Source organism: Giraffa tippelskirchi, chromosome 9, assembly GCF_054371585.1.
Source record: "Giraffa tippelskirchi isolate mGirTip1 chromosome 9, T2T-mGirTip1v1.2.pri, whole genome shotgun sequence".
Taxonomy (NCBI): Eukaryota; Metazoa; Chordata; class Mammalia; order Artiodactyla; family Giraffidae; genus Giraffa; species Giraffa tippelskirchi.
Genome location: NC_137283.1, coordinates 118,722,938 through 118,741,920, shown reverse-complemented (window position 1 = coordinate 118,741,920; position 18,983 = coordinate 118,722,938). Strand labels below are relative to the sequence as shown.

Here is an 18,983-nt window from a genome sequence, read left to right as displayed (position 1 = left end):
CTCAAAAGCTGCTTTATGCCGTAGGCAATGTTTTCTTAGACCTGGTCCTAAAGAAAGAATTAAAAGACTCACAGAAATATTATCAATTTAGGCCTTCAGTGGACAATAAGAAACTGTTTTTGCATTATCTTAGTAAATAAGTAATTCCCTCATACTCAACCCAACAGAGAAAAATCAGATCAGTCCAGTTATATCACCTCAAGTATAGTTCAGTTCATCCTTTTTGCTGAGGTTATACTGGTAATGCAGTATACCAGGGAAGAATCTAATATTCAGTCCAAGGTGAAGATTGGGTATGCCAGAGGATTAGTGTCAGGGTGACTTTATAGAAGTGAAACTTGATGGACAGGTTGGAGACAGATCTACAGAATCTCATTAAATTGCTGAATTGTTCATTATGGAGCGTTCTCGCTGTAATAAAGTGCTCATTGACTTTGACAAATCCCTCTCCCATGTCTTAAAGAAGAACAGTGAATCTAGGGGTGTTGGGGAGGAAACAGAAAATTGGCACAAAGTAGGACAAGTAATAGAAAAGCGGATGGACGGATGGTGCTGTTTGATTATGTGCATCTGGTAACTTATGTGAGAGCTCAGTAAACACACACATACACCCTTACGCATGTGGCTCTTCCACTCTCTGATCTACTGATAATGTAATCCGGGATATCCACTTTATTTGGCAAAAGGCCCAATTTTTATTATTCACCATACTTCACACAGTTTGGCTCTAAAGACATGTCATAAGAACTGTCACTTTATCCTAACTGAACAGAGTTTTTTTTTCTTTTTTACTTTTTCCTGCTGTCCCTTATCCAGTCCCTTTCCTACTAAAATGTGCTAAAGCCCATGATAACCATTCTGTGCATCTGAAAAACCTATGAAATCCCCTGAGATTATGCTTTTTGTCTGCTCTCTTTTCTTCCACCTGACCTTTTAAAACTTTATCTTAAGTCTTCTCTCTCACAGAGGCTTCTTCATCCCCCCTAAACAATTATTTTCTCCCTTCCGTAGCTTGAAACTACTGGGTCTGCTCATTAACTTCACTTTATAGTCACAGGTACAGTTGAGACTTTACCATGTATACACTTTGGATATATAAAGACAGAGAAGTCCCCTCAAAAAAATCTTTTTTTTTAATTTAGTTCAATTCAGCTCAACAATTTGGTCTTAGAGTTCAAGGCCAGCAATTTCTCAGATTCCAGATGAAAGGTACCAAATTGGTTATTGGGTTCAAAGAAAGAGGAGACTAAAAATGAGCAAATCAGCGGAGGAGGAAACGTGGGCGTGAGGTCGCTGGCATCCATGACCTGGCAAATCTCCACCAGTTTTATTTTGCTTTCAGGTTTTAGCTTTGGCTTAGGACTTTGTTTCAGCAGGGGCCTGTTAAATGTCTCTCCTTAGATTCAACATATAGTTTCAGACTACTGAGCCAGGGATCCTGCTCTAAAATTTAGAGTGAAACCATGAAACAGTTCCATTCCACTCCCACATACTGGGTCTGTTCTCATTTCATAGGAGGTACTGGATAACCTGTTTTTTCCTCAGGAAAGTATATTCTCTGCCTTTTTTTTTTTTTTTTTTTTTAACTACAGTCTCTTTTCTGAGAATAAAAGGGAAGTTACCTTCTATGATAGTGTAGTTTGTAGAAAAACCTATATATTATGTAAATCCTTATATTTGCTAGTGTAGGGAGAAAGTGTGGCTGTCCACCTGTCAATATTTTTTTTTTCGGCTGCGCCACATGGCATGTGGGATCCTAGTTTCCTGACCAGGTATCAAACCCACAACCCCTGTACTTGAGGTGTTGAGTCTTAACTACTGGACTGCCAGGGAAGTCTCTATCCATCAGTATAAATTGAGCACCTACTAAATGCCCCAAACCACGGAATGTAAGGCAGAGTACAAGTTAGCTAACTCCGTTTCCCTCTCCTAATCCTCACCCCAATTAGGAAGGATCCTTTTGGTTTTAAACCATTACCCAGCTCTCTGGATTATTATTTCATCTCTGAAGTAGCAGAAACAAGGATATTTAAAAATGGGTACAGTAGATTGTTGAATTACAAATGAGTATTTATTGGATACCTGTTATGTGCTCGGCACAGTGTTAAAAGTTAGATCCTGGGGTAAAAATCTCTTTAAAAGTGTTCAGTTGGTGGGTTAGAGAGATTTAGCTTAGCTTTATTTCTGAATATGGAAAAGTTTTGTTTACCTTTAATTCTTATTTTATTAACTATTTCCTACTTTAAGTGAAAAGCACTTATTATTTAATAAGTGTTAATTATACATTGGAGAAGGCAATGGCACCCCACTCCAGTCCTCTTGCCTGGAAAATCCCATGGACAGAGGAGCCGGGTAGGCTGCAGTCCATGGGGTCGTGAAGGGCCGGACACGACTGAGCAACTTCACTTTCACTTTTCACTTTCGTGCATTGGAGAAGGAAATGGCAACCCATTCCAGTATTCTTGCCTGGAGAATCCCAGGGATGGGGGAGCCTGGTGGGCTGCCATCTATGGGGTCGCACAGAGTCGGACATGACTGAAGCGACTTAGCAGCAGCAGCAGCAGCAGCAGCAATTATACATCAGTGGTTTTCATCCTTTACTAACCTTGGCTTGAGGGCTTCTCCTTATATTTTGAGCCTAACTTTGCCTGGACTTCAGCAGATAATAAGAGCAGACGATTCAGTGGTCTCATCACTGATGTCAGACAAGACCAGACCTTGGCAGGGAAAGTCTTTTTTTATCCCAGTCGTGTCCCATTTTAGTTTGGCAAAGAGGAACCATGTCATGTGGTTTGGGGCTAGGGGGGTTGGAGTGGGTAATCATGTTTACATTTGTCTTTGATTCTTCATCCCCAGAGCCAGAGGCTGTGCCTGTAGGGTTTGTGTTGAATGCTACCTTCTTGTTCTCTTATACTCTATAAATAATGAATAAAAACAATAATGTATAGTTTTCACATTAAAATGTATTGAATGGATAATAAGGCATCCTACTATTCCTATAAAAGGCTGGATTTATTCTAAGAAAATTGGTATACTAAATGAGTTTCACCTTTTAAAACAGCATTTTTTTCTTGTGTTTTAGTTGGAAATTTGCTTCTGTAAGTCATACTGTTAGTAACACATTCTCCTTATATCTCTAGAGATGTAAGTCACATATTGTTTAGAGTAGTTTACAACCTCTGATGCAGTGATTTTTTTGACAGGCCCCTCCTGGGCTTTTATCTACTCCACAAACTACCCACCTTAGGTTTGATTTAATCATTTCCCTCAAAAGGAGTCCCAGAAAGTGAACCCAAACAAAAAGCTTCTATCCCTTTATAGTTGGAAAATAGAGGACACTAGCGATGTGCTCAGCATTCGTCTTTTATCTCTAAGATGATAAACTGTCCCAGATGCACCTCTGGCCAGGGAGAAGGAAGGACTTCAAACAGTACTATGTGTCCAACAATACCATCGTAACACTTCACATTTGAATATCACATCCCGGTTTCCAGAATGCGTCTGCATTTTGCATTGCTTTGTGCTCCTGTGGTACAAATGGGGAAACTGAAGTAACAGAGCTAGAAATCAAATTCACGTCTTCTAATTCTTGGGTTTTTCCCACTTTGGCCCATAGCTGCCAAGTTCATAATAGAAGTGGAAAAATACTTGGGGTGTGGTGGACACAGAGGTGCATCAGGTTAGTCCTGTGACTTGAAGAGAAATTAGGAAAGGCTTGGCTGTTCCTGTTCCCTGGTGTGGTGCCAGCAGGTTGAAGGGGTAATGGCCAACTCTGCGCCTTCACGCCTGTGTCATGTGGCTGACTCTGACTCTCTGCTCCCTGTGCTTAATTGTACACCCTCACCTCGTGCCTTGAGTGCTTCCCAGTGGGGACTGACCTCTGCCAAATACAGTAGTGATTTCTTTGCTAATTTTGAGTGTGTTGAAGTGATGTGGGTAGATTGGAAAACAAAATTCTTTTGCTTGGACATTTAAACATCACCCAGTATCCCTTTGCTTTGTCTTCAGTGCTTTATTCATTGTTAATTCTTTTTTTAAAATTATTTATTTGGGACCTCCCTGGTGGTCCAGTGGCTAAGACTCAGAGCTCCCAATGCAGGGGGCCTGGGTTCGATCCCTGGTCAGAGAACTAGATCCCACATGCTGCAACTAAAGATCCTGTGTGCCACAACTAAGACCCCGTGCAGCAAAATAAATAAATATTAAAAAAAAATAAAATTATTTATTTATTTGGCTGCACTGGGTTTTAGTTGCAGCATGTGGGATCTTTTTTAGTTGTGGCGTGTGGGATCTAGTTCCCTGCCTGGGAATTGAATACAGGCCCCCTGCATTGGGAACGCAGTGGAGTCCTAGCCATTGGACCACCAGGGAAGTCCCTCATTGTTCATTTTTGTACATTGTATGTTCTCTCTTAAACAGCTTTGCAAACCTTTGTCAATCACTACAGTAGAGTCCAAGCCTCAAAGAAGTTAGACTGTGGTTGACCATTTAATCAAAAAACTTCATAAGTAGTGTCCTCATTCTTATACTTGGTAGATAGAAATGAAATAAAATATTGTGGCCTGAGAACTCTTGTCCCCACCCCCTAATTACAGTCTTTCATTATATCCCTGCCCTTCCTCAGTTTAATTTCATATATGCATGTATCATTACTACTGAAAGAGAGGCCCTTTCTGGGCATCTTAACTAAATGTGTACCATTTCTCAGTTTTCTTCCTGAAGCTTCTGGCAGTTCCTCCCAAATACCTACAGTCTTTTCTACAAATGTGATGAGGGCATCTTCACTTCCTTTTTACTAGATGTTACACTGAGAATGCCGTCTATGGGGTCGCACAGAGTCGGACACGACTGAAGCGACTTAGCAGCAGCAGCAGCAACACTGAGAATAAATAGTGGTTCATTCACATCCCAAATAGTGCTGTGCCCGGAGGATGTTTGATCCTGGGAGTGCCCCCAGCTGGACACTGAGAGCTTCTGCTATTTCAGGTCTTGGTGCTCAGAGGGGCCAGAGCGTGTATTCAGTCATTTGTCCTGATCTACATGCAGCCGATTCTTTGTGAGGACTCATCCCTGAGGAGCTTGACCGGTGGTCCTGCTGTCGTTCCTCTGGACTGTGTGCCTTTGAGAGATGCATAACACATTCATTTCAGAGGGACTTTGCTCCAGCTAATCCTCAGTGCTAGAGCTGTGCATTGTCAAGAGGCCGTGCAGGGCAGTGATTATCAGAAATTACAGGAGACCTAACTTGTATTCATGTGCTGCTGTTCCATGAGTTAATAGTTCTTTTTCCTTCCTTTTATTTTGTTTTAAATGAGCACAACAGAACAACAAGGTGATTTATGAGATATGACATATTTATGTTCTCTGCTTCTAATTTTCATTGTGATTCATGTTGTTTCCAGACTGATATTTTTGTTGTTGCTGCTGTGAGAAGGAAAAAGATGACTGGAGAATATTACTTATGCATTGGTAGCCTGCAGTCATATTGCTGCTACCTGGGTTATCAGGGATTTAAAAATAAAACCCAAACTGTATGCTAAACATGGAGTAGAAAGCTCGAGGCCAGGCACAGAAGTTCATCAATAATAATAACAGCAGTAATAATTTTTACAGTCCTTAGAGAGCTTTATACTTTTTAAGCATTTTTACACACATCGTTTCATTCAAGTCTCCCATCAGCCATGTTAAGGTTGATAAGGCAACTGTCACCCAAATTTTAACACGTGAGGTAATGAAAACTCACAGAGGACAAGTGGTTGACTCCCTTCACAGTATGGTTTCAATGTAGGTCTCACTGTGTTCTCTTCAAATACTCCAAATCACTAAGAAAACAGAAACTCAGCATACCTGATACAGCTTCTCAAAAGTCAAACTGATTATATTACTCTATAATGCGTGAGCCAGCAGTCTACATTTCCTGATAAATTACCAGTTTTCACTTTCACCTGTTGTGCTGCTTTGTGGGAAGTTGCAAAAATGACTCTTAATAAAAGTCATACAAAAAAATGTCACTGAAGGTCTTTCTTTTATCAGAGCCTGGAAAATTGAGGCTCTAGATGGTTTGATGGGAAGGAGTGAATGGAGGACTCTGGCAGAGGTAGGGAACCACCTTCCATTCCTTGGAGGTACAAAGAGATAAAGTGCAAAGCAGGAAGAGACAGCCCACGTGGAGGATCACTTAAAATCCGATCAAGAGATTTCGATCAGTGTGAAAAAGAACTTAAAACACGGTTATTTCTGTTGCAGCCCTGCAGACTGAGTGATGGAAACTCTTCAGACTGTTGTGAGAGTGAGGATGGATCACATGGAAATTATTAATCTTGATATCTTCATTTTATACCTGAATATTAAAATTGAGAAATTTATGTAGTAGAAAATGACATCTGGGTAATGGCCTAGGTATGGGATTTAAGAGAAAGGGAGAAAAATATTAATTTATTAACACTGATAAATGTTAGTGTCTTTCCGGTAGAAATGAGCCTGTACCCCATGTCCTGCATTGCCAGACTATCTCTATAGGAATCCTTACCAGGCCAGTTGGGTGCCCGTTGCCCGTGGCGTTTGTGCCAGTTGGCCATATCAGGCCATGGAGATTGCCTGTTCTGGGTATTCTAGAGGAGAGGCTCTCACCTTAGCCGTGGAGTGACCCAGAGACTCTAGGTTTGTTTATATTCCAAAGAGATGTCTGGGGAACCTTTGGCATTTATTTTTAAATGCCGACATCCTTTTACTCTGCTTCACTCACCCCTGCCTCCAGGACTTTGGCTACAATTAAAACTAAAGAAGAACCTCTCTCAACTTACCTGGAGGGGAAAGGTGGCCATTCTAAGATAGTAATCATGGGCAGTCTTCAGAAATATGAATAGTTGAGGTTCTCTTTAATAGGACCACCTCTTTGTTACTTGGGATGCCACATTGGAGGAATGAAAACAGATTTCAGTAGACAAAACATAACCAGAAAGAAAAATTCTCTTGGGTAAAAAATCTTTTGATGAGTTCTAAAGATAAATAGCACAGGCTTTTGCATTGTTCCTCTTTGTCTATAGGAAGTCAGTTTCAGCAAGTGGTACAGATACTACTTATGTTTCAAGAGCAGAAGCTAAAAAGAGGCGAGCCAGCTGGAGGCTGAATGCACTTATCTTCTTTGTGTGTGTTCTTGTTGATGAGAAATGCCCACACACCAGCTCCTCTGGCCACACAAGGAAGTCAGGTAATTGAAGTAGTGATGGATGATGTGCTGAAGTTTAAATGTTTTAGGGGGACCTATCTTATTAACACTTTAAAACAAGTGAGCATAATATCATTAATTTTGATTAACTCATTTGCTCTTAATATAGCTTTTAATTTGTAATTCTAGGTGAATTACAATATAATTTGGCATTAATTATACTAAATTGACTGTAAGTCAGCCAATCACAATGGGAAATTACTCACAGCTGAAAGTAAAACTAGAATTCTCCATCCAGAAAGGACAACGCTTAGTTAAGAGGCAAATAGACTTTAGATATCCCTCTCTTTGGCTGTGAGAATGACATTGAACCTGCCGAGGGCTGTAAGCAATTTCTTATTCTGCTCACTGCTGGGACTGTATACTCTGGAGTGAAGCCCAACACAGAGAGTAAATAATAAAGTAAACAAAGGGATTGATTTGTCAGGTTGCCAGGTCTCCTGAAGAATCTTTCTGTTCTCATCTCTTGTACGATTTAAGCCACGTAGAGGGGCTGTGTAGTGCTTTCAAACGATGAATTCCACACCTCTTGGATTCAAGAGGTTAGAACAGACACTGACACAGGTCGGCCTGCTTTTCATCCTCCTGGTCTGTGAACCAGCCAAGGAAATTCTCTCTTAAATCCCATGTGCTGTCAGTGTCCCAAAGCCACTCTTTTTTTCTTTTTTTTAAAAATATTTTTATTTATCTATTTGCTCGGCTCCACTGGGTCTTGGTTGCGGCATGTGGGATCTAGTTTCCCAACAAGGGATCAAACTTGGGCCCCCTGCATTGGGAGCTTGGTGTCTTAGCCCCTAGACCACTAGGGAAGTCCCCCAAAGCCACTCTTAATTGACCAATATACAAACTACTTTCTGGGCAGAAGGAAGTCTGTGCCTTAAAAACCAATGCTACTCAGGGAGAAGGGAACCCTCAGGAGATGCAGAGCCTGGTCATTAATAAAGCTTGTTGGAGGCCCTTGTGCACACACCACAAGTAAGTTCAGTTCAGTCGCTCAGTCGTGTCCGACTCTTTGTGACCCCATGAATTGCAGCACGCCAGGCCTCTCTGTCCATCACCAACTCCCGGAGTCTACCCAAACCCATGTCCATCGAGTCAGTGATGCCATCCAACCATCTCATCCTCTGTCGTCCCCTTCTCCTCCCGCCCTCAATCCTACCCAGCATTAGGGTCTTTTCCAATGAGTCAACCCTTCGCATGAGGTGCCCAAAGTATTGGAGTTTCAGCTTCAACATCAGACCTTCCAATGAACACCCAGGATTGATCTCTTTTAGGATGGATTGATTGGATCTCCTTGCAGTCCAAGGGACTCTCAAGAGTCTTCTCCAACACCGCAGTTCAAAAGCATCAATTCTTCGGCGCTCAGCTTTCTTCACCGTCCAACTCTCACATCCATACATGACCACTGGAAAAACCATAGCCTTGACTAGATGGACTTTTGTTGGCAAAGTAATGTCTCTGCTTTTAAATATGCTATCTAGGTTGGCCATAACCTTCCTTCCAAGGAGTAAGCGTCTTTTAATTTCATGGCTGCGATCACCATCAGCAGTGATTTTGGAGCCCAAAAATAAAGTCTGACACTGTTTCCACTGTTTCCCCATCTATTTCCCATGAAGTGATGGGACCAGATGCCATGATCTTAGTTTTCTGAAGGTTGAGCTTTAAGCCAACTTTTTCACTCTCCTCTTTCACCTTCATCAAGAGGCTCTTTAATTCTTCTTCACTTTCTGCCATAAGGGTGGTGTCATCCGCATATCTGAGGTTATTGATATTTCTCCCGGCAATCTTGATTCCAGCTTGTGTTTCTCCACAAGTAAGATGGCTGTAAAAGGATGAGCCGCCTGAGAAAGTGGTGGGAGAGCGAAGATGGTTTTGTAAAATAATTGTGTTTGAACCATTTGCCAGATATCTTTCTAAGAGAATTGTCTCCTAAAAACAGAATGAAAACTTTGAGATGCTAGAAAGTCATATGGCAAATTTAGCAATATCCTGCTTGAGGTATATGTACATGTAAGTAGAACTATGGAAATTTTGTACATTCTTGATACTTTTGTGGTGAGCACTTGACCCATAAAATGGGGTCTAGCTATGAGGAGACTAAATATCTCATGGAAAATTCCAGGCTGTTTTTAATAATTCTTTTTACTTTGTCTATTATATACCCTTATCATATCATTCCAACTCACAGTCTAGCAAATAAAATGGCCTAAGTTTTATGTAAAAGTTTTGAGTGGAGAGGTTAAAAACTATCCTGTCTCCTGTCTCTTACACACATACGGGTGGGGTTCACACCACACACACAAACACACTTGCAGGTAGACAGACACATACACGCACATCACAGTTTGCATGCATATTAATTTTTACAGCTGAAAAACTTTCCTTTGTTTTCCACTACTGACCTGAATCATAATACTCTCATGATTGGCTGGTTGATCCCAAGATTAAAGAAGAAAATAGAAGTTAGAAACATTTTTGCTACTCCAGGTGTATATTCCATTATCATAAATTATTTAAGAATATTAATGACTATAGTCTGTGTAGTTGCCACATGAATGCAGCAAAAATTATCTCAATTTTTTTCCAAATCTCTTTGTGCCAAATTTCCCCTGGCTTGTCACAGAAATTTTTATTCCTTTTCCTCAAATATTTGTTTTAATGTCAGCATAGCTTTGGTGGGTTCCACCTACCCCTGTGGTTCCCAGTACACCTACGTGTTCCTAACTCAAAATCACCCTTATTTGATCTGTACCCTCTGATGGATGAGCTCCTTTGAGCTCCTAATGTGGTGGTCTTTGAGAACAGTAAAGGATTTGGGGCAGAGAAACTGGTACTGAAGTGAGCAGAGCAGAGGGGTTGAGAGAAAACATTTACAAAATATTTCTGCCCTCGGTTTTATCATCGCATCATTTAGAATGCCAGTGGAGTAAATGGGTCTGTTAATCAAACAGCACTGAGAGGTTAGGTCATTGGAAGCCTTTTTAGTCATTTTGTGCTTTTCAAGAGTGAATTTGTTAGAATTATGCTGAATACCCACTTAAAGCCTCAGCTGATAACCCTACCTGTGTTTTATAACTCTGCACTGTCAGAACTCATAATAAGTCAAACATTCTTTCAGTGGTGCTCATAAGGGAGGGAAAAAAAAAAAAAACCCACAAATTTAAGAGTAATTTCAGATTGTAAATGAAAAGGAGAGGCACGACTGTTCATTTGCACCAATCATGCCTTCCTTTCATCTGCTCTGATTAGGCCTGGTGCGGTTTCATCAGACCCCTCCATCACCGAGCTGTCACTCCAGCCGTCTGTTGATTGAAAACAATCAAGGCTCTGATGGCACAATTATTCTGACCCTTTAACTAGAGGCTGCTGTGATAATGAAAGGTTGATTATGATAGTTTGTGCCTCTTTCAGTTTGCCAAGAAGGTTAATTTGGGCATCAGACGGATGTTTAATGGGCGCTTGCTGGCTACACTGAGGTAAATGAGAACGTGCAGTCTTGGATATTGCACGGATATAGTTTGGCTGTCAATCATTGTCATTTGGAGTTTGTGCCTCACACTCTGGAAATCACATTTTATTTTTTCCTTGGGATTTAATTTATTCTGTGCCCCGAGGAAGTTCTTTCACTCAGTGACCTTCACAGCAGCTTTCTCTGCCTTTTTTTTTTTTTTTCTTTTTTCAAATGGAGCTCAAAGGCACAACACATCTAGAAGAGCATTTTTCTTTCATTTTCACTTAAAAATGGAAACTTTAAAAAATCCATCCTTATCGCTGCCTTCCAATAGAGCAAATGTTCCCATCCTGGTTGTGCAGTGGGGGAGTGTAAATGACAGGGGTACTTTGGCCAGTTTTCTAATGCAGCAGCTCCCGCAGTTGTGCACTGTTTCTTACACCAACCAGCAAAGCTGGGAAATTCAAAATGGACGTATATATGAGCTGAAGGCTCCATTCTCCTTATGTTGCTCTCACCAGCAAGTCTCACAGCAGTCTGATGAATCGTTGTTTCCAGCCTCTGACTCCTTTTCCCTCCTTGGGAAGCATGAGGGGAGGGGTTGAGCTGGGGAGACAGATATTTGTGGACAGAACAACGAAGGTTATTAAAAGTTGCAAATTTCAATTTGTATCATCCCCGGCACCTAATCTTGTTGCTTTTTGAAGCATAGGGTAAAAGAGATGCAGGTGTCTAATAGTGCTGGTGTTTACAATGCATAGCTCATTTTAGTCCTCTTTTATGCACACCTTTTAAAACAAAAAATGAAGGAAAAGAAAAAATAAAGGAAGGCCTTCATTTCTGTCTCCAAGCTCTGAATAGTGGTCTCATAGATTAGGCACCTGAGAGGCAGAATCACTGTTCTGCGTTTTCATTTATGTTGTCTTCCGGTCCTCCCTCCCACACTGTGAACATTCAGCAGCGTATTTCTACTTAGCTGTGGGACATTTTTTTTACATGTCAATTGTAAAACAATTAAGCGTATAGATGTTAAAGTGACAGCCTCATAATGATTATAATTTTACTTCAAGTGTTCTATTTTCACATTATTTCTTGCTTAAAAAAAACCTATTCGTTTTTGAATGGTAAAGGGAGTCATTAAGCGATAATTCAGTCTCACATGAAGAGGCTCAAAAAAATGAATTAAGTCATTGAATTCAGTTACTATTTTAAGGCAGCCCTTATTTAAGTAACAGTGCTGTTTAAAATATTTAAAAATATATGAGAATAGGGTTGTGCATGTATGTATATATAGTCTAACCAGATTCTTCATTGCAGTAGACCACGAATAATTATTTTTGTTTAGCTCTCTGGATAGCATGGATAAAATCACCCTCAGGGATGCTTAGTAAAATTACTGATTAGTTATGTCTTGTTTTTATTTCAGCAGTGGAGAATAAAAAGGTAATTAGGGGAGAAAAGTCTCAGTCAAATCAATCAAGAGAGGTTTTTTCTTTCTTAGTATTTAAAAAATAAGATGACTTGCCACAGTGGTATCTATATTTTATTCTTAGATTCATTCTGTTTGCAAATTAATGAGACTTAAGCAAAAAAAAAATTTTTTTTGAAGTTTAACGTTATTTCAAATCGTTTTTGGCCCAAGCCTGACTGTGTTTCTACCTTCCCCCAGCCTGCTGAACCCTTTACCTGTGGTGGAGAACTAATATCTAAAGATAAAGAACTTTCTCTGTGTCCTTATAAGCTCCCCACCACATTCCCAGAACCGTGCTCTCACGGTGACTCTGTTCACCTGAGACTGCATCCCCTCAGCAGTGATGTCGCCCGTCACAGGGTCCCCAGAGTGTCTCACACTTCATCTCCTGGCCTCTGCTCCTAGGGCTGGGCTCAGTTACTGGCGCCGGTTTCTCTTTCCTCTTCAACTCTTCTGTCTCCACCTTCGAGGTTCCCCCTGTTGTTTCAACACATTATTCCTCTGAATCTGGTAAAGATATCTTGGGTCTGTGACTTCTTCATATTGCAGTCTCATAATTCCTTCAGCAAATTTTTTTTTGCTGACCAAAAAGAATTTTTTTCTCCTCCAGCAAATACTTACAGATTTCCTTCTGGAAGCCAGGCCGTGGGACTGAAACATGCTTCTTCTCTCAGGATAGAGTGGAACATGCTCCTTCTCTCAGGATAACAGCTACTGTTAATTCCTCCTAGTGCTCCTTCCTTCACCCACTGCAGCCCCTCACCCCTCATAGGTTTTCTGAGATTGTCAAGCTGCTGGTTCTCCTGCACTGGGCCTGTCTTCCCACACACCTATTTTCCATGTTACTGTTCAGTCACTAAGTCATGTCCAACTCTTTGCGACCCCATGGACTGCAGCATGCAGGCTTCCCTGTCCTTCACTGTCTCCCAGAGTTTACTCAGATTCATGTCCATTAAGTCGGTGATGTTATCCAACCATATCATCCTCCGCCACCCTCTTCTCCTCCTGCCTTCAATCTTTCCCAGCATCTGGGTCTTTTCCAATGAGTTGGCCTTTGCATCAAGTGGCCAAAGTATTGGAGCTTCAGCTTCCGTATCAGTCCTTCCAATGAATATTCAGGGTTGATTTCCTTTAGGATTGACTAGTTTGATCTCCTTGCAGTTCAAGCGTTACTCTGAAGAGTCTTCGCCAACACCACAATTCAAAAGCATCAATTCTTCAGCGCTCAGCCTTCTTTATGTGACTACATCTATACGTAGTTACATCTATACATAACTACCCATTTTCCATACATGGCTATTATATATTGGCTTTCTAAGTCACCTCCCCCACTCAAAAGAAATCATAATTGTGCTGAAAAGAGTGTATCTTTTTTGACAAAAATATCACTTTTATATTATATTCAAAGGTGCTTCAGGGTATGAATAGAGGATTCAGTGTTCCCCGTTATTTATACTGTGATGAAATGAAAGTAACAAATGCAGTGTGAAGTATCTTTTTCTCACATCAGTAGCCAGGCTGAAATTCATGTGGTGAAGGTGGTTTAGTGGTCAGCATGGCATCTATGTGTGTTCTTTGCAACTTACTGAGTGTAGGCCCTGGTACCCCAGCCCGCCAGCTCCATCCCCTGATAATAGAGACTGGCCTCTGACTGTGTTCAGTCATATGCTCCAGATAGTGGGTTCCCCACTCCAATCACTGTACTCTCAGCTCTCAATTAATGTTTAAAGTAACCTTTGAGGATTCTTTTCTTTTTCTTTGGAGGCTGGCAACATTAACCCTTACCTGCAGCTTAGGTACTTCCTGAACATCTAATTCATCATGGTACCCCTATCTGAGGGATTTCACTATCTCTGTGTCTGTGATCTGGGGCAGCTGCTTAAGGCTGTGAGCTTCTTTTGGTCGTTAAAGGTTTCATTTCAGGTGGGGAGTGTATGTGCCAGTGAGCATGTAATTGATTCATTATTGTTGAATCAGTTCATAAAGAAATGTTCAAAGGCTTGATGCTCTCAGGATGCTCCAGGGCGTGTTTACAAATTAAACAGCTTTAAAAACAAAACAGAACAAACTTTAAAATGTATAAATGTACCAGCAATATTTAAAACACCCATAAGGGACATGGCAACATTAAAAGATGGTTTTTGCTTGTGTCTGAAAAGCTGCCTCCAATAGACTGAAGCTTCTAAAATTGTAGGATTTTTCTTCCCCTAATTCCATGCTCCCTGAGTATATTTTACAGGGATACGTTAAGACACTTGAGGTCAAGAGTAAGGCTTAAGTTTTATGGTACTAACAGAACTTGGAACTGAATGGCAAGTAAGACTGTATGTATAGAGAGAGTGAGACTTTCTTTCTCACCGGGTAAGTTCCTGGCACATAATGGACACTCAGTAAGAGACTGAAGGGGCTTCCCTGGTGGTCCGGTGGTTCAAACTCCTGCTTCCAGTGCACAGGATGCGGGTGTAATTCCCAGCTGGAGAACTAGTATCCCACAGACTGCACAGTGTAGTCAAAAGAAAATGAAGTAAGAGAATTCTTGGTTTATCATAAAAGAAATACAAATTAAAAAAAAAATAAATTGAGGAATGGATGAATAAAAATACTAAAAGATTCATGATTATATCATTTACCCCAGAGCAAAAAAAAGAAGAAAGTAATCAACTTAATCAATCATTATTTTAGTTTTCTCAAGTCAGATAGCTTAGTGTATACATATAATTTCCTTGCACTAAATTAACTGAGTTGAGATTTAAGGGAACTGATGGACTTGAATTCAAATATTTTTAATGGGACATTCAAACCAAGTAAAGAAAGTGAATATAAACTGAGTGTTGTGCAGAGACAACTAAGTTTATGTCTGTGTCTCTCTTTTCATTCATTTGTTCATTCACTCATCTGTTTTTCTCTTATTTGAAATTTAACAAAATCCTGTATCTTTAATTACTGGGTTAAAATTATTGAATTCATTGGTGTAGAAATAGGCTTATCTTAAGGGCAGATTTTAATCTGCAACAGATTATCTGCTATGATTTTACTATCATTTTATAATGAGAAGTATTTTAATAGTGTAGCAAATTCCTTATCATCTGTAGAGATGTCTTAAAATTTATGTCAATATTGCACAACATTGTTTTATGTAAAAATTGTCTGAATGTGCTGGCTTTAACATGAATTCAGAAGGATAATTGAATTGAGAATTAGCTCCATCTCTTGGTGGCTCATTGCCATCATAATAATTCTGTTTGTTGTCTAAATGTCATAGTTTACCAAGCACTTTCACATGTTATCTCATTCAGTCCTATGTAGACCCTGTGACGTTAATAACATCATCTTTGTTTTACAGATGATGAAACCTAGGCTCAGTATATTTGTGTTTTTCATAAACTCTCAGATACATTGAGAAACCTTTTCTCCTTTTCATTGTGTCACATTCACCTCCATGGGCATGTACCAGTTAGTGGTAGAAAAAAAGCATCAAAATTTCCTTGTCCTTTCAGTTGAATTCACCCTGATAATACACCCTCATTCTCTGCAATACCTGGGAGATAATGTGAAATGGTGTAACCCAAGGAGGGTCACTTCTGCTCCCTGTTGCCAGTGGGATACCATAGGATTTTCTTCTTTCACCAAGTTGGTTTCTCTGATTTTCCCGTGTTGTTCTGACAATATAAGCTTAATATCTCACCAACATATGCAGTGTCCCTTTTATATCCAGAAGGACATCGTATATAAATATGCATCACTAATATCTTACTTAGAAGTCTCAACCATCAATCTAGCATCAGGTGATACTCTGATTCAATCAGCAGTTAATGGCTGAGTATTATCTTTTGGCTCAGACCATTATTAGACCATTTAAGTCAAGTATAAGAAGTTATTTGTAAATGTACTTATATTTTGCTAAGTGTGAATACACCAGATGGGCTCAATAAAGGACACAAATGGTATGGACTCAACAGAAGCAGAAGATATTAAGAAGAGGTGGCAAGAATGCACAGAAGAACTGTACAAAAAAATCTTCATGACCCAGATAATCACTATGGTGTGATCACTCACCTAGAGCCAGACATCCTGGAATGTGAAGTCAAGTGGGCCTTAGAAAGCATCACTACGAACAAAGCTAGTGGATGTGATGGAAGTCCAGTTGAGCTATTTCAAATCCTAAAAGATGAGGCTGTGAAAGTGCTGCACTCAATATGGCAGCAAATTTGGAAAACTCAGCAGTGGCCACAGGACTGGAAAAGGTCCGTTTTCATTCCAATCCCAAAGAAAGGCAATTCCAAAGAATGCTTAAACTACCGCACAATTGCACTCATCTCACACGCTAGTAAATTAATGCTCAAAATTCTCCAAGCCAGGCTTCAGCAATATGTGAACCGTGAACTTCCAGATGTTCAAGCTGGTTTTAGAAAAGGCAGAGGAACCAGAGATCAAATTGCCAACATCTGCTGGATCATCGAAAAAGCAAGAGAGTTCCAGAAAAACATCTATTTCTGCTTTATTGACTATGCCAAAGCTTTTGGCTGTGTGGATCACAATAAACTGTGGAAAATTCTGAAAGAGATGAGAATACCAGACCATCTGACCTGCCTCTTGGGAAACCTGTATGCAGGTCAGGAAGCAACAGTTAGAACTGAACATGGAACAACAGACTGGTTCCAAATAGGAAAAGGAGTATGTCAAGGCTGTATATTGTCACCCTGCTTATTTAACTTATATGCAGAGTATATCAGGAGAAACGCTGCTCTGGAAGAAGCACAAGCTGGAAGCAAGATTGCTGGGAGAAATATCAATAACCTCAGATATGCAGATGATACCACCCTTATGGCAGAAAGTGAAGAGGAACTAAAAAGCCTCTTGATGAAAGTGAAAGAGGAGAGTGAACAAGTTGGCTTAAAGCTCAACATTCAGAAAACAAAGATCATGGGATCTTGTCCCATCACTTCATGGGAAATAGATGGGGAAATAGTGGAAACAGTGTCAGACTTTATTTTGAGGGGCTCCAAGCACTGCAGATGGTGATTGCAGCTATGAAATTAAAAAGACACTTACTCCTTGGAAGGAAAGTTATGGCCAACCTAGAGAGCATATTAAAAAGCAGAGACATTACTTTGCCAACAAAGGCCTGTCTAGTCAAGGCTATGGTTTTTCCAGTAGTCATGTATGGATGTGAGAGTTGTACTGTGAAGAAAGCTGAGTGCTGAAGAATTGATGCTTTCGAACTGAGGTGTTGGAGAAGACTGTTGAGAGTCCCTTGGACTGCAAGGAGATCCAACCAGTCCATCCTAAAGGAGATCAGTCCTGGGTGTTCATTGGAAGGACTGATGTTGAAGCTGAAACTCCAGTACTTTGGCCACCTCATGCGAAGAGTTGACTCATTGGAAAAAACCCTAATGCTGGGAAGGATTGGGGGCAGGAGGAGAAGGGGATGACAGAGGATGAGATGGCTGGATGGCATCATGGACTCGATGGACATGAGTTTGGGTAGACTCTGGGAGTTGGTGATGGACAGGGAGGCCTGGCCTGCTGCGATTGATGGGGTTGCAAAGAGTCTGACATGACTGAGCGACTGAACTGAACTGAATAGACTAGGAATGGGTTTCATTTTTCCTACATTGGTGATGTTGATTGTCTTTATTGTCCTGAGGGACATTCTTACCACCTAAAAAGCTTTATACATTCTAGATATGGGAGTAGGTGTATTTAAAGCCTCTCCTGAAGTAAAACTTTATGTGACTAATTTTATTAAATATTTTCATTTCTAAATAAAATCTCATTCTGGGATTTTAAATAAATAACACCTTGAAGCAGTCAGCTTACAAGTTTGAAATGTGTTTTCTTTGGCTGAGATCATTTTATTTCTGTGTGGGCCTGTGTACACATGTACTTTCACCTGCCATAAACAGATGTGTGTTTCTGGTGAGTTCAGAATTATAGACAAAAGCCATCACTTTGTTTTTCTGAGAAGATATTTATAAAAACTATTTGTGCTATGGAAATCTGTGGCTTGGATACTAGACACAGTGATTAGCTTTGATTGTCTTTCCTACGTGTAGAAATTTTGGAAGGTTCTACTTTATGTTTTTAAGTTTATAAAATTTAATTTAAAATATTTCATTATTATTTTGTTGGTATTTGCCTTACATATTGAGGTGCTCTTATTGTTGGGTGCATATAGATTTATAATTTTTATATCTTCTTCTTGGATTGAACTCTTGATTATTATGTAGTATCCTTCTTTGTCTCTTATGATAGTCTTTGTTTTGAAGTCTATTTTGGCTGATATGAGTATTGCTACTCCAGCTTTCTTATCACCCATCCAGTCTATGTCTTTTGGTTGGTGTATTTAATCCATTTACAGTTAAGGTAATTATCGATATGTGTGATCCTATTATGATTTTGTTTATTGTTTGTGGTTTATTTTTTGTAGATCTTTTCCTTCTCTTGTCAAGTTTACTGACTGTAGAGAAGTTCCTTTAGTGTTTGTTGTAAAACTGATTTAGCAGTGCTGCATTCTCTTAGCTTTTGCTTGTTTGGAAAGCTTTTGATTTTCCTATCAAATCTGATTGAAGGTCTTGCTGGATAGAGAATTCTTGGTTGTAGGTTCTTCCCTTTCATCACTTGGAATATATTGTGCCATTACCTTCTGGCTTGTAGAGTTTCTGTTGAGAAATCAGCTGATAACCTTATGGGATTTCCCTTGTATGTTATTTATCTTTTTTTCCCTTGTTGCTTTTTAATATTTTCTTTGTCTCTAATTTTTGTCACTTTGATTGCTATGTGCCTTGGGGTGCTCCTCCTTGGGTTAATCCTGCCTGGGACTCTTTGTGCTG

General features: G+C 40.0%; 1 protein-coding gene across 19 annotated transcripts in view; it reads left to right on the top strand.

The window, feature by feature from the left end:
* The window catches only part of KLHL32 (kelch like family member 32), a 209,616-nt gene that overhangs the window by 150,152 nt on the left and 40,481 nt on the right, over positions 1-18,983 (top strand). For 5 of the 19 annotated variants that reach the window (XM_081530372.1, XM_081530371.1, XM_081530370.1 and 2 more), the window contains one exon: positions 7,047-7,210. The exons of the other annotated variants lie outside the window; for them this stretch is intronic. Coding sequence is in view for 2 of the 5 variants with exons in the window: in XM_081530368.1 (XP_081386494.1) it covers positions 7,130-7,210 (81 nt within the window). In the remaining 3 variants the exon portion in view is untranslated. The remainder of the gene's footprint in view (positions 1-7,046; positions 7,211-18,983) is intronic. 19 annotated transcript variants of the gene reach the window in all.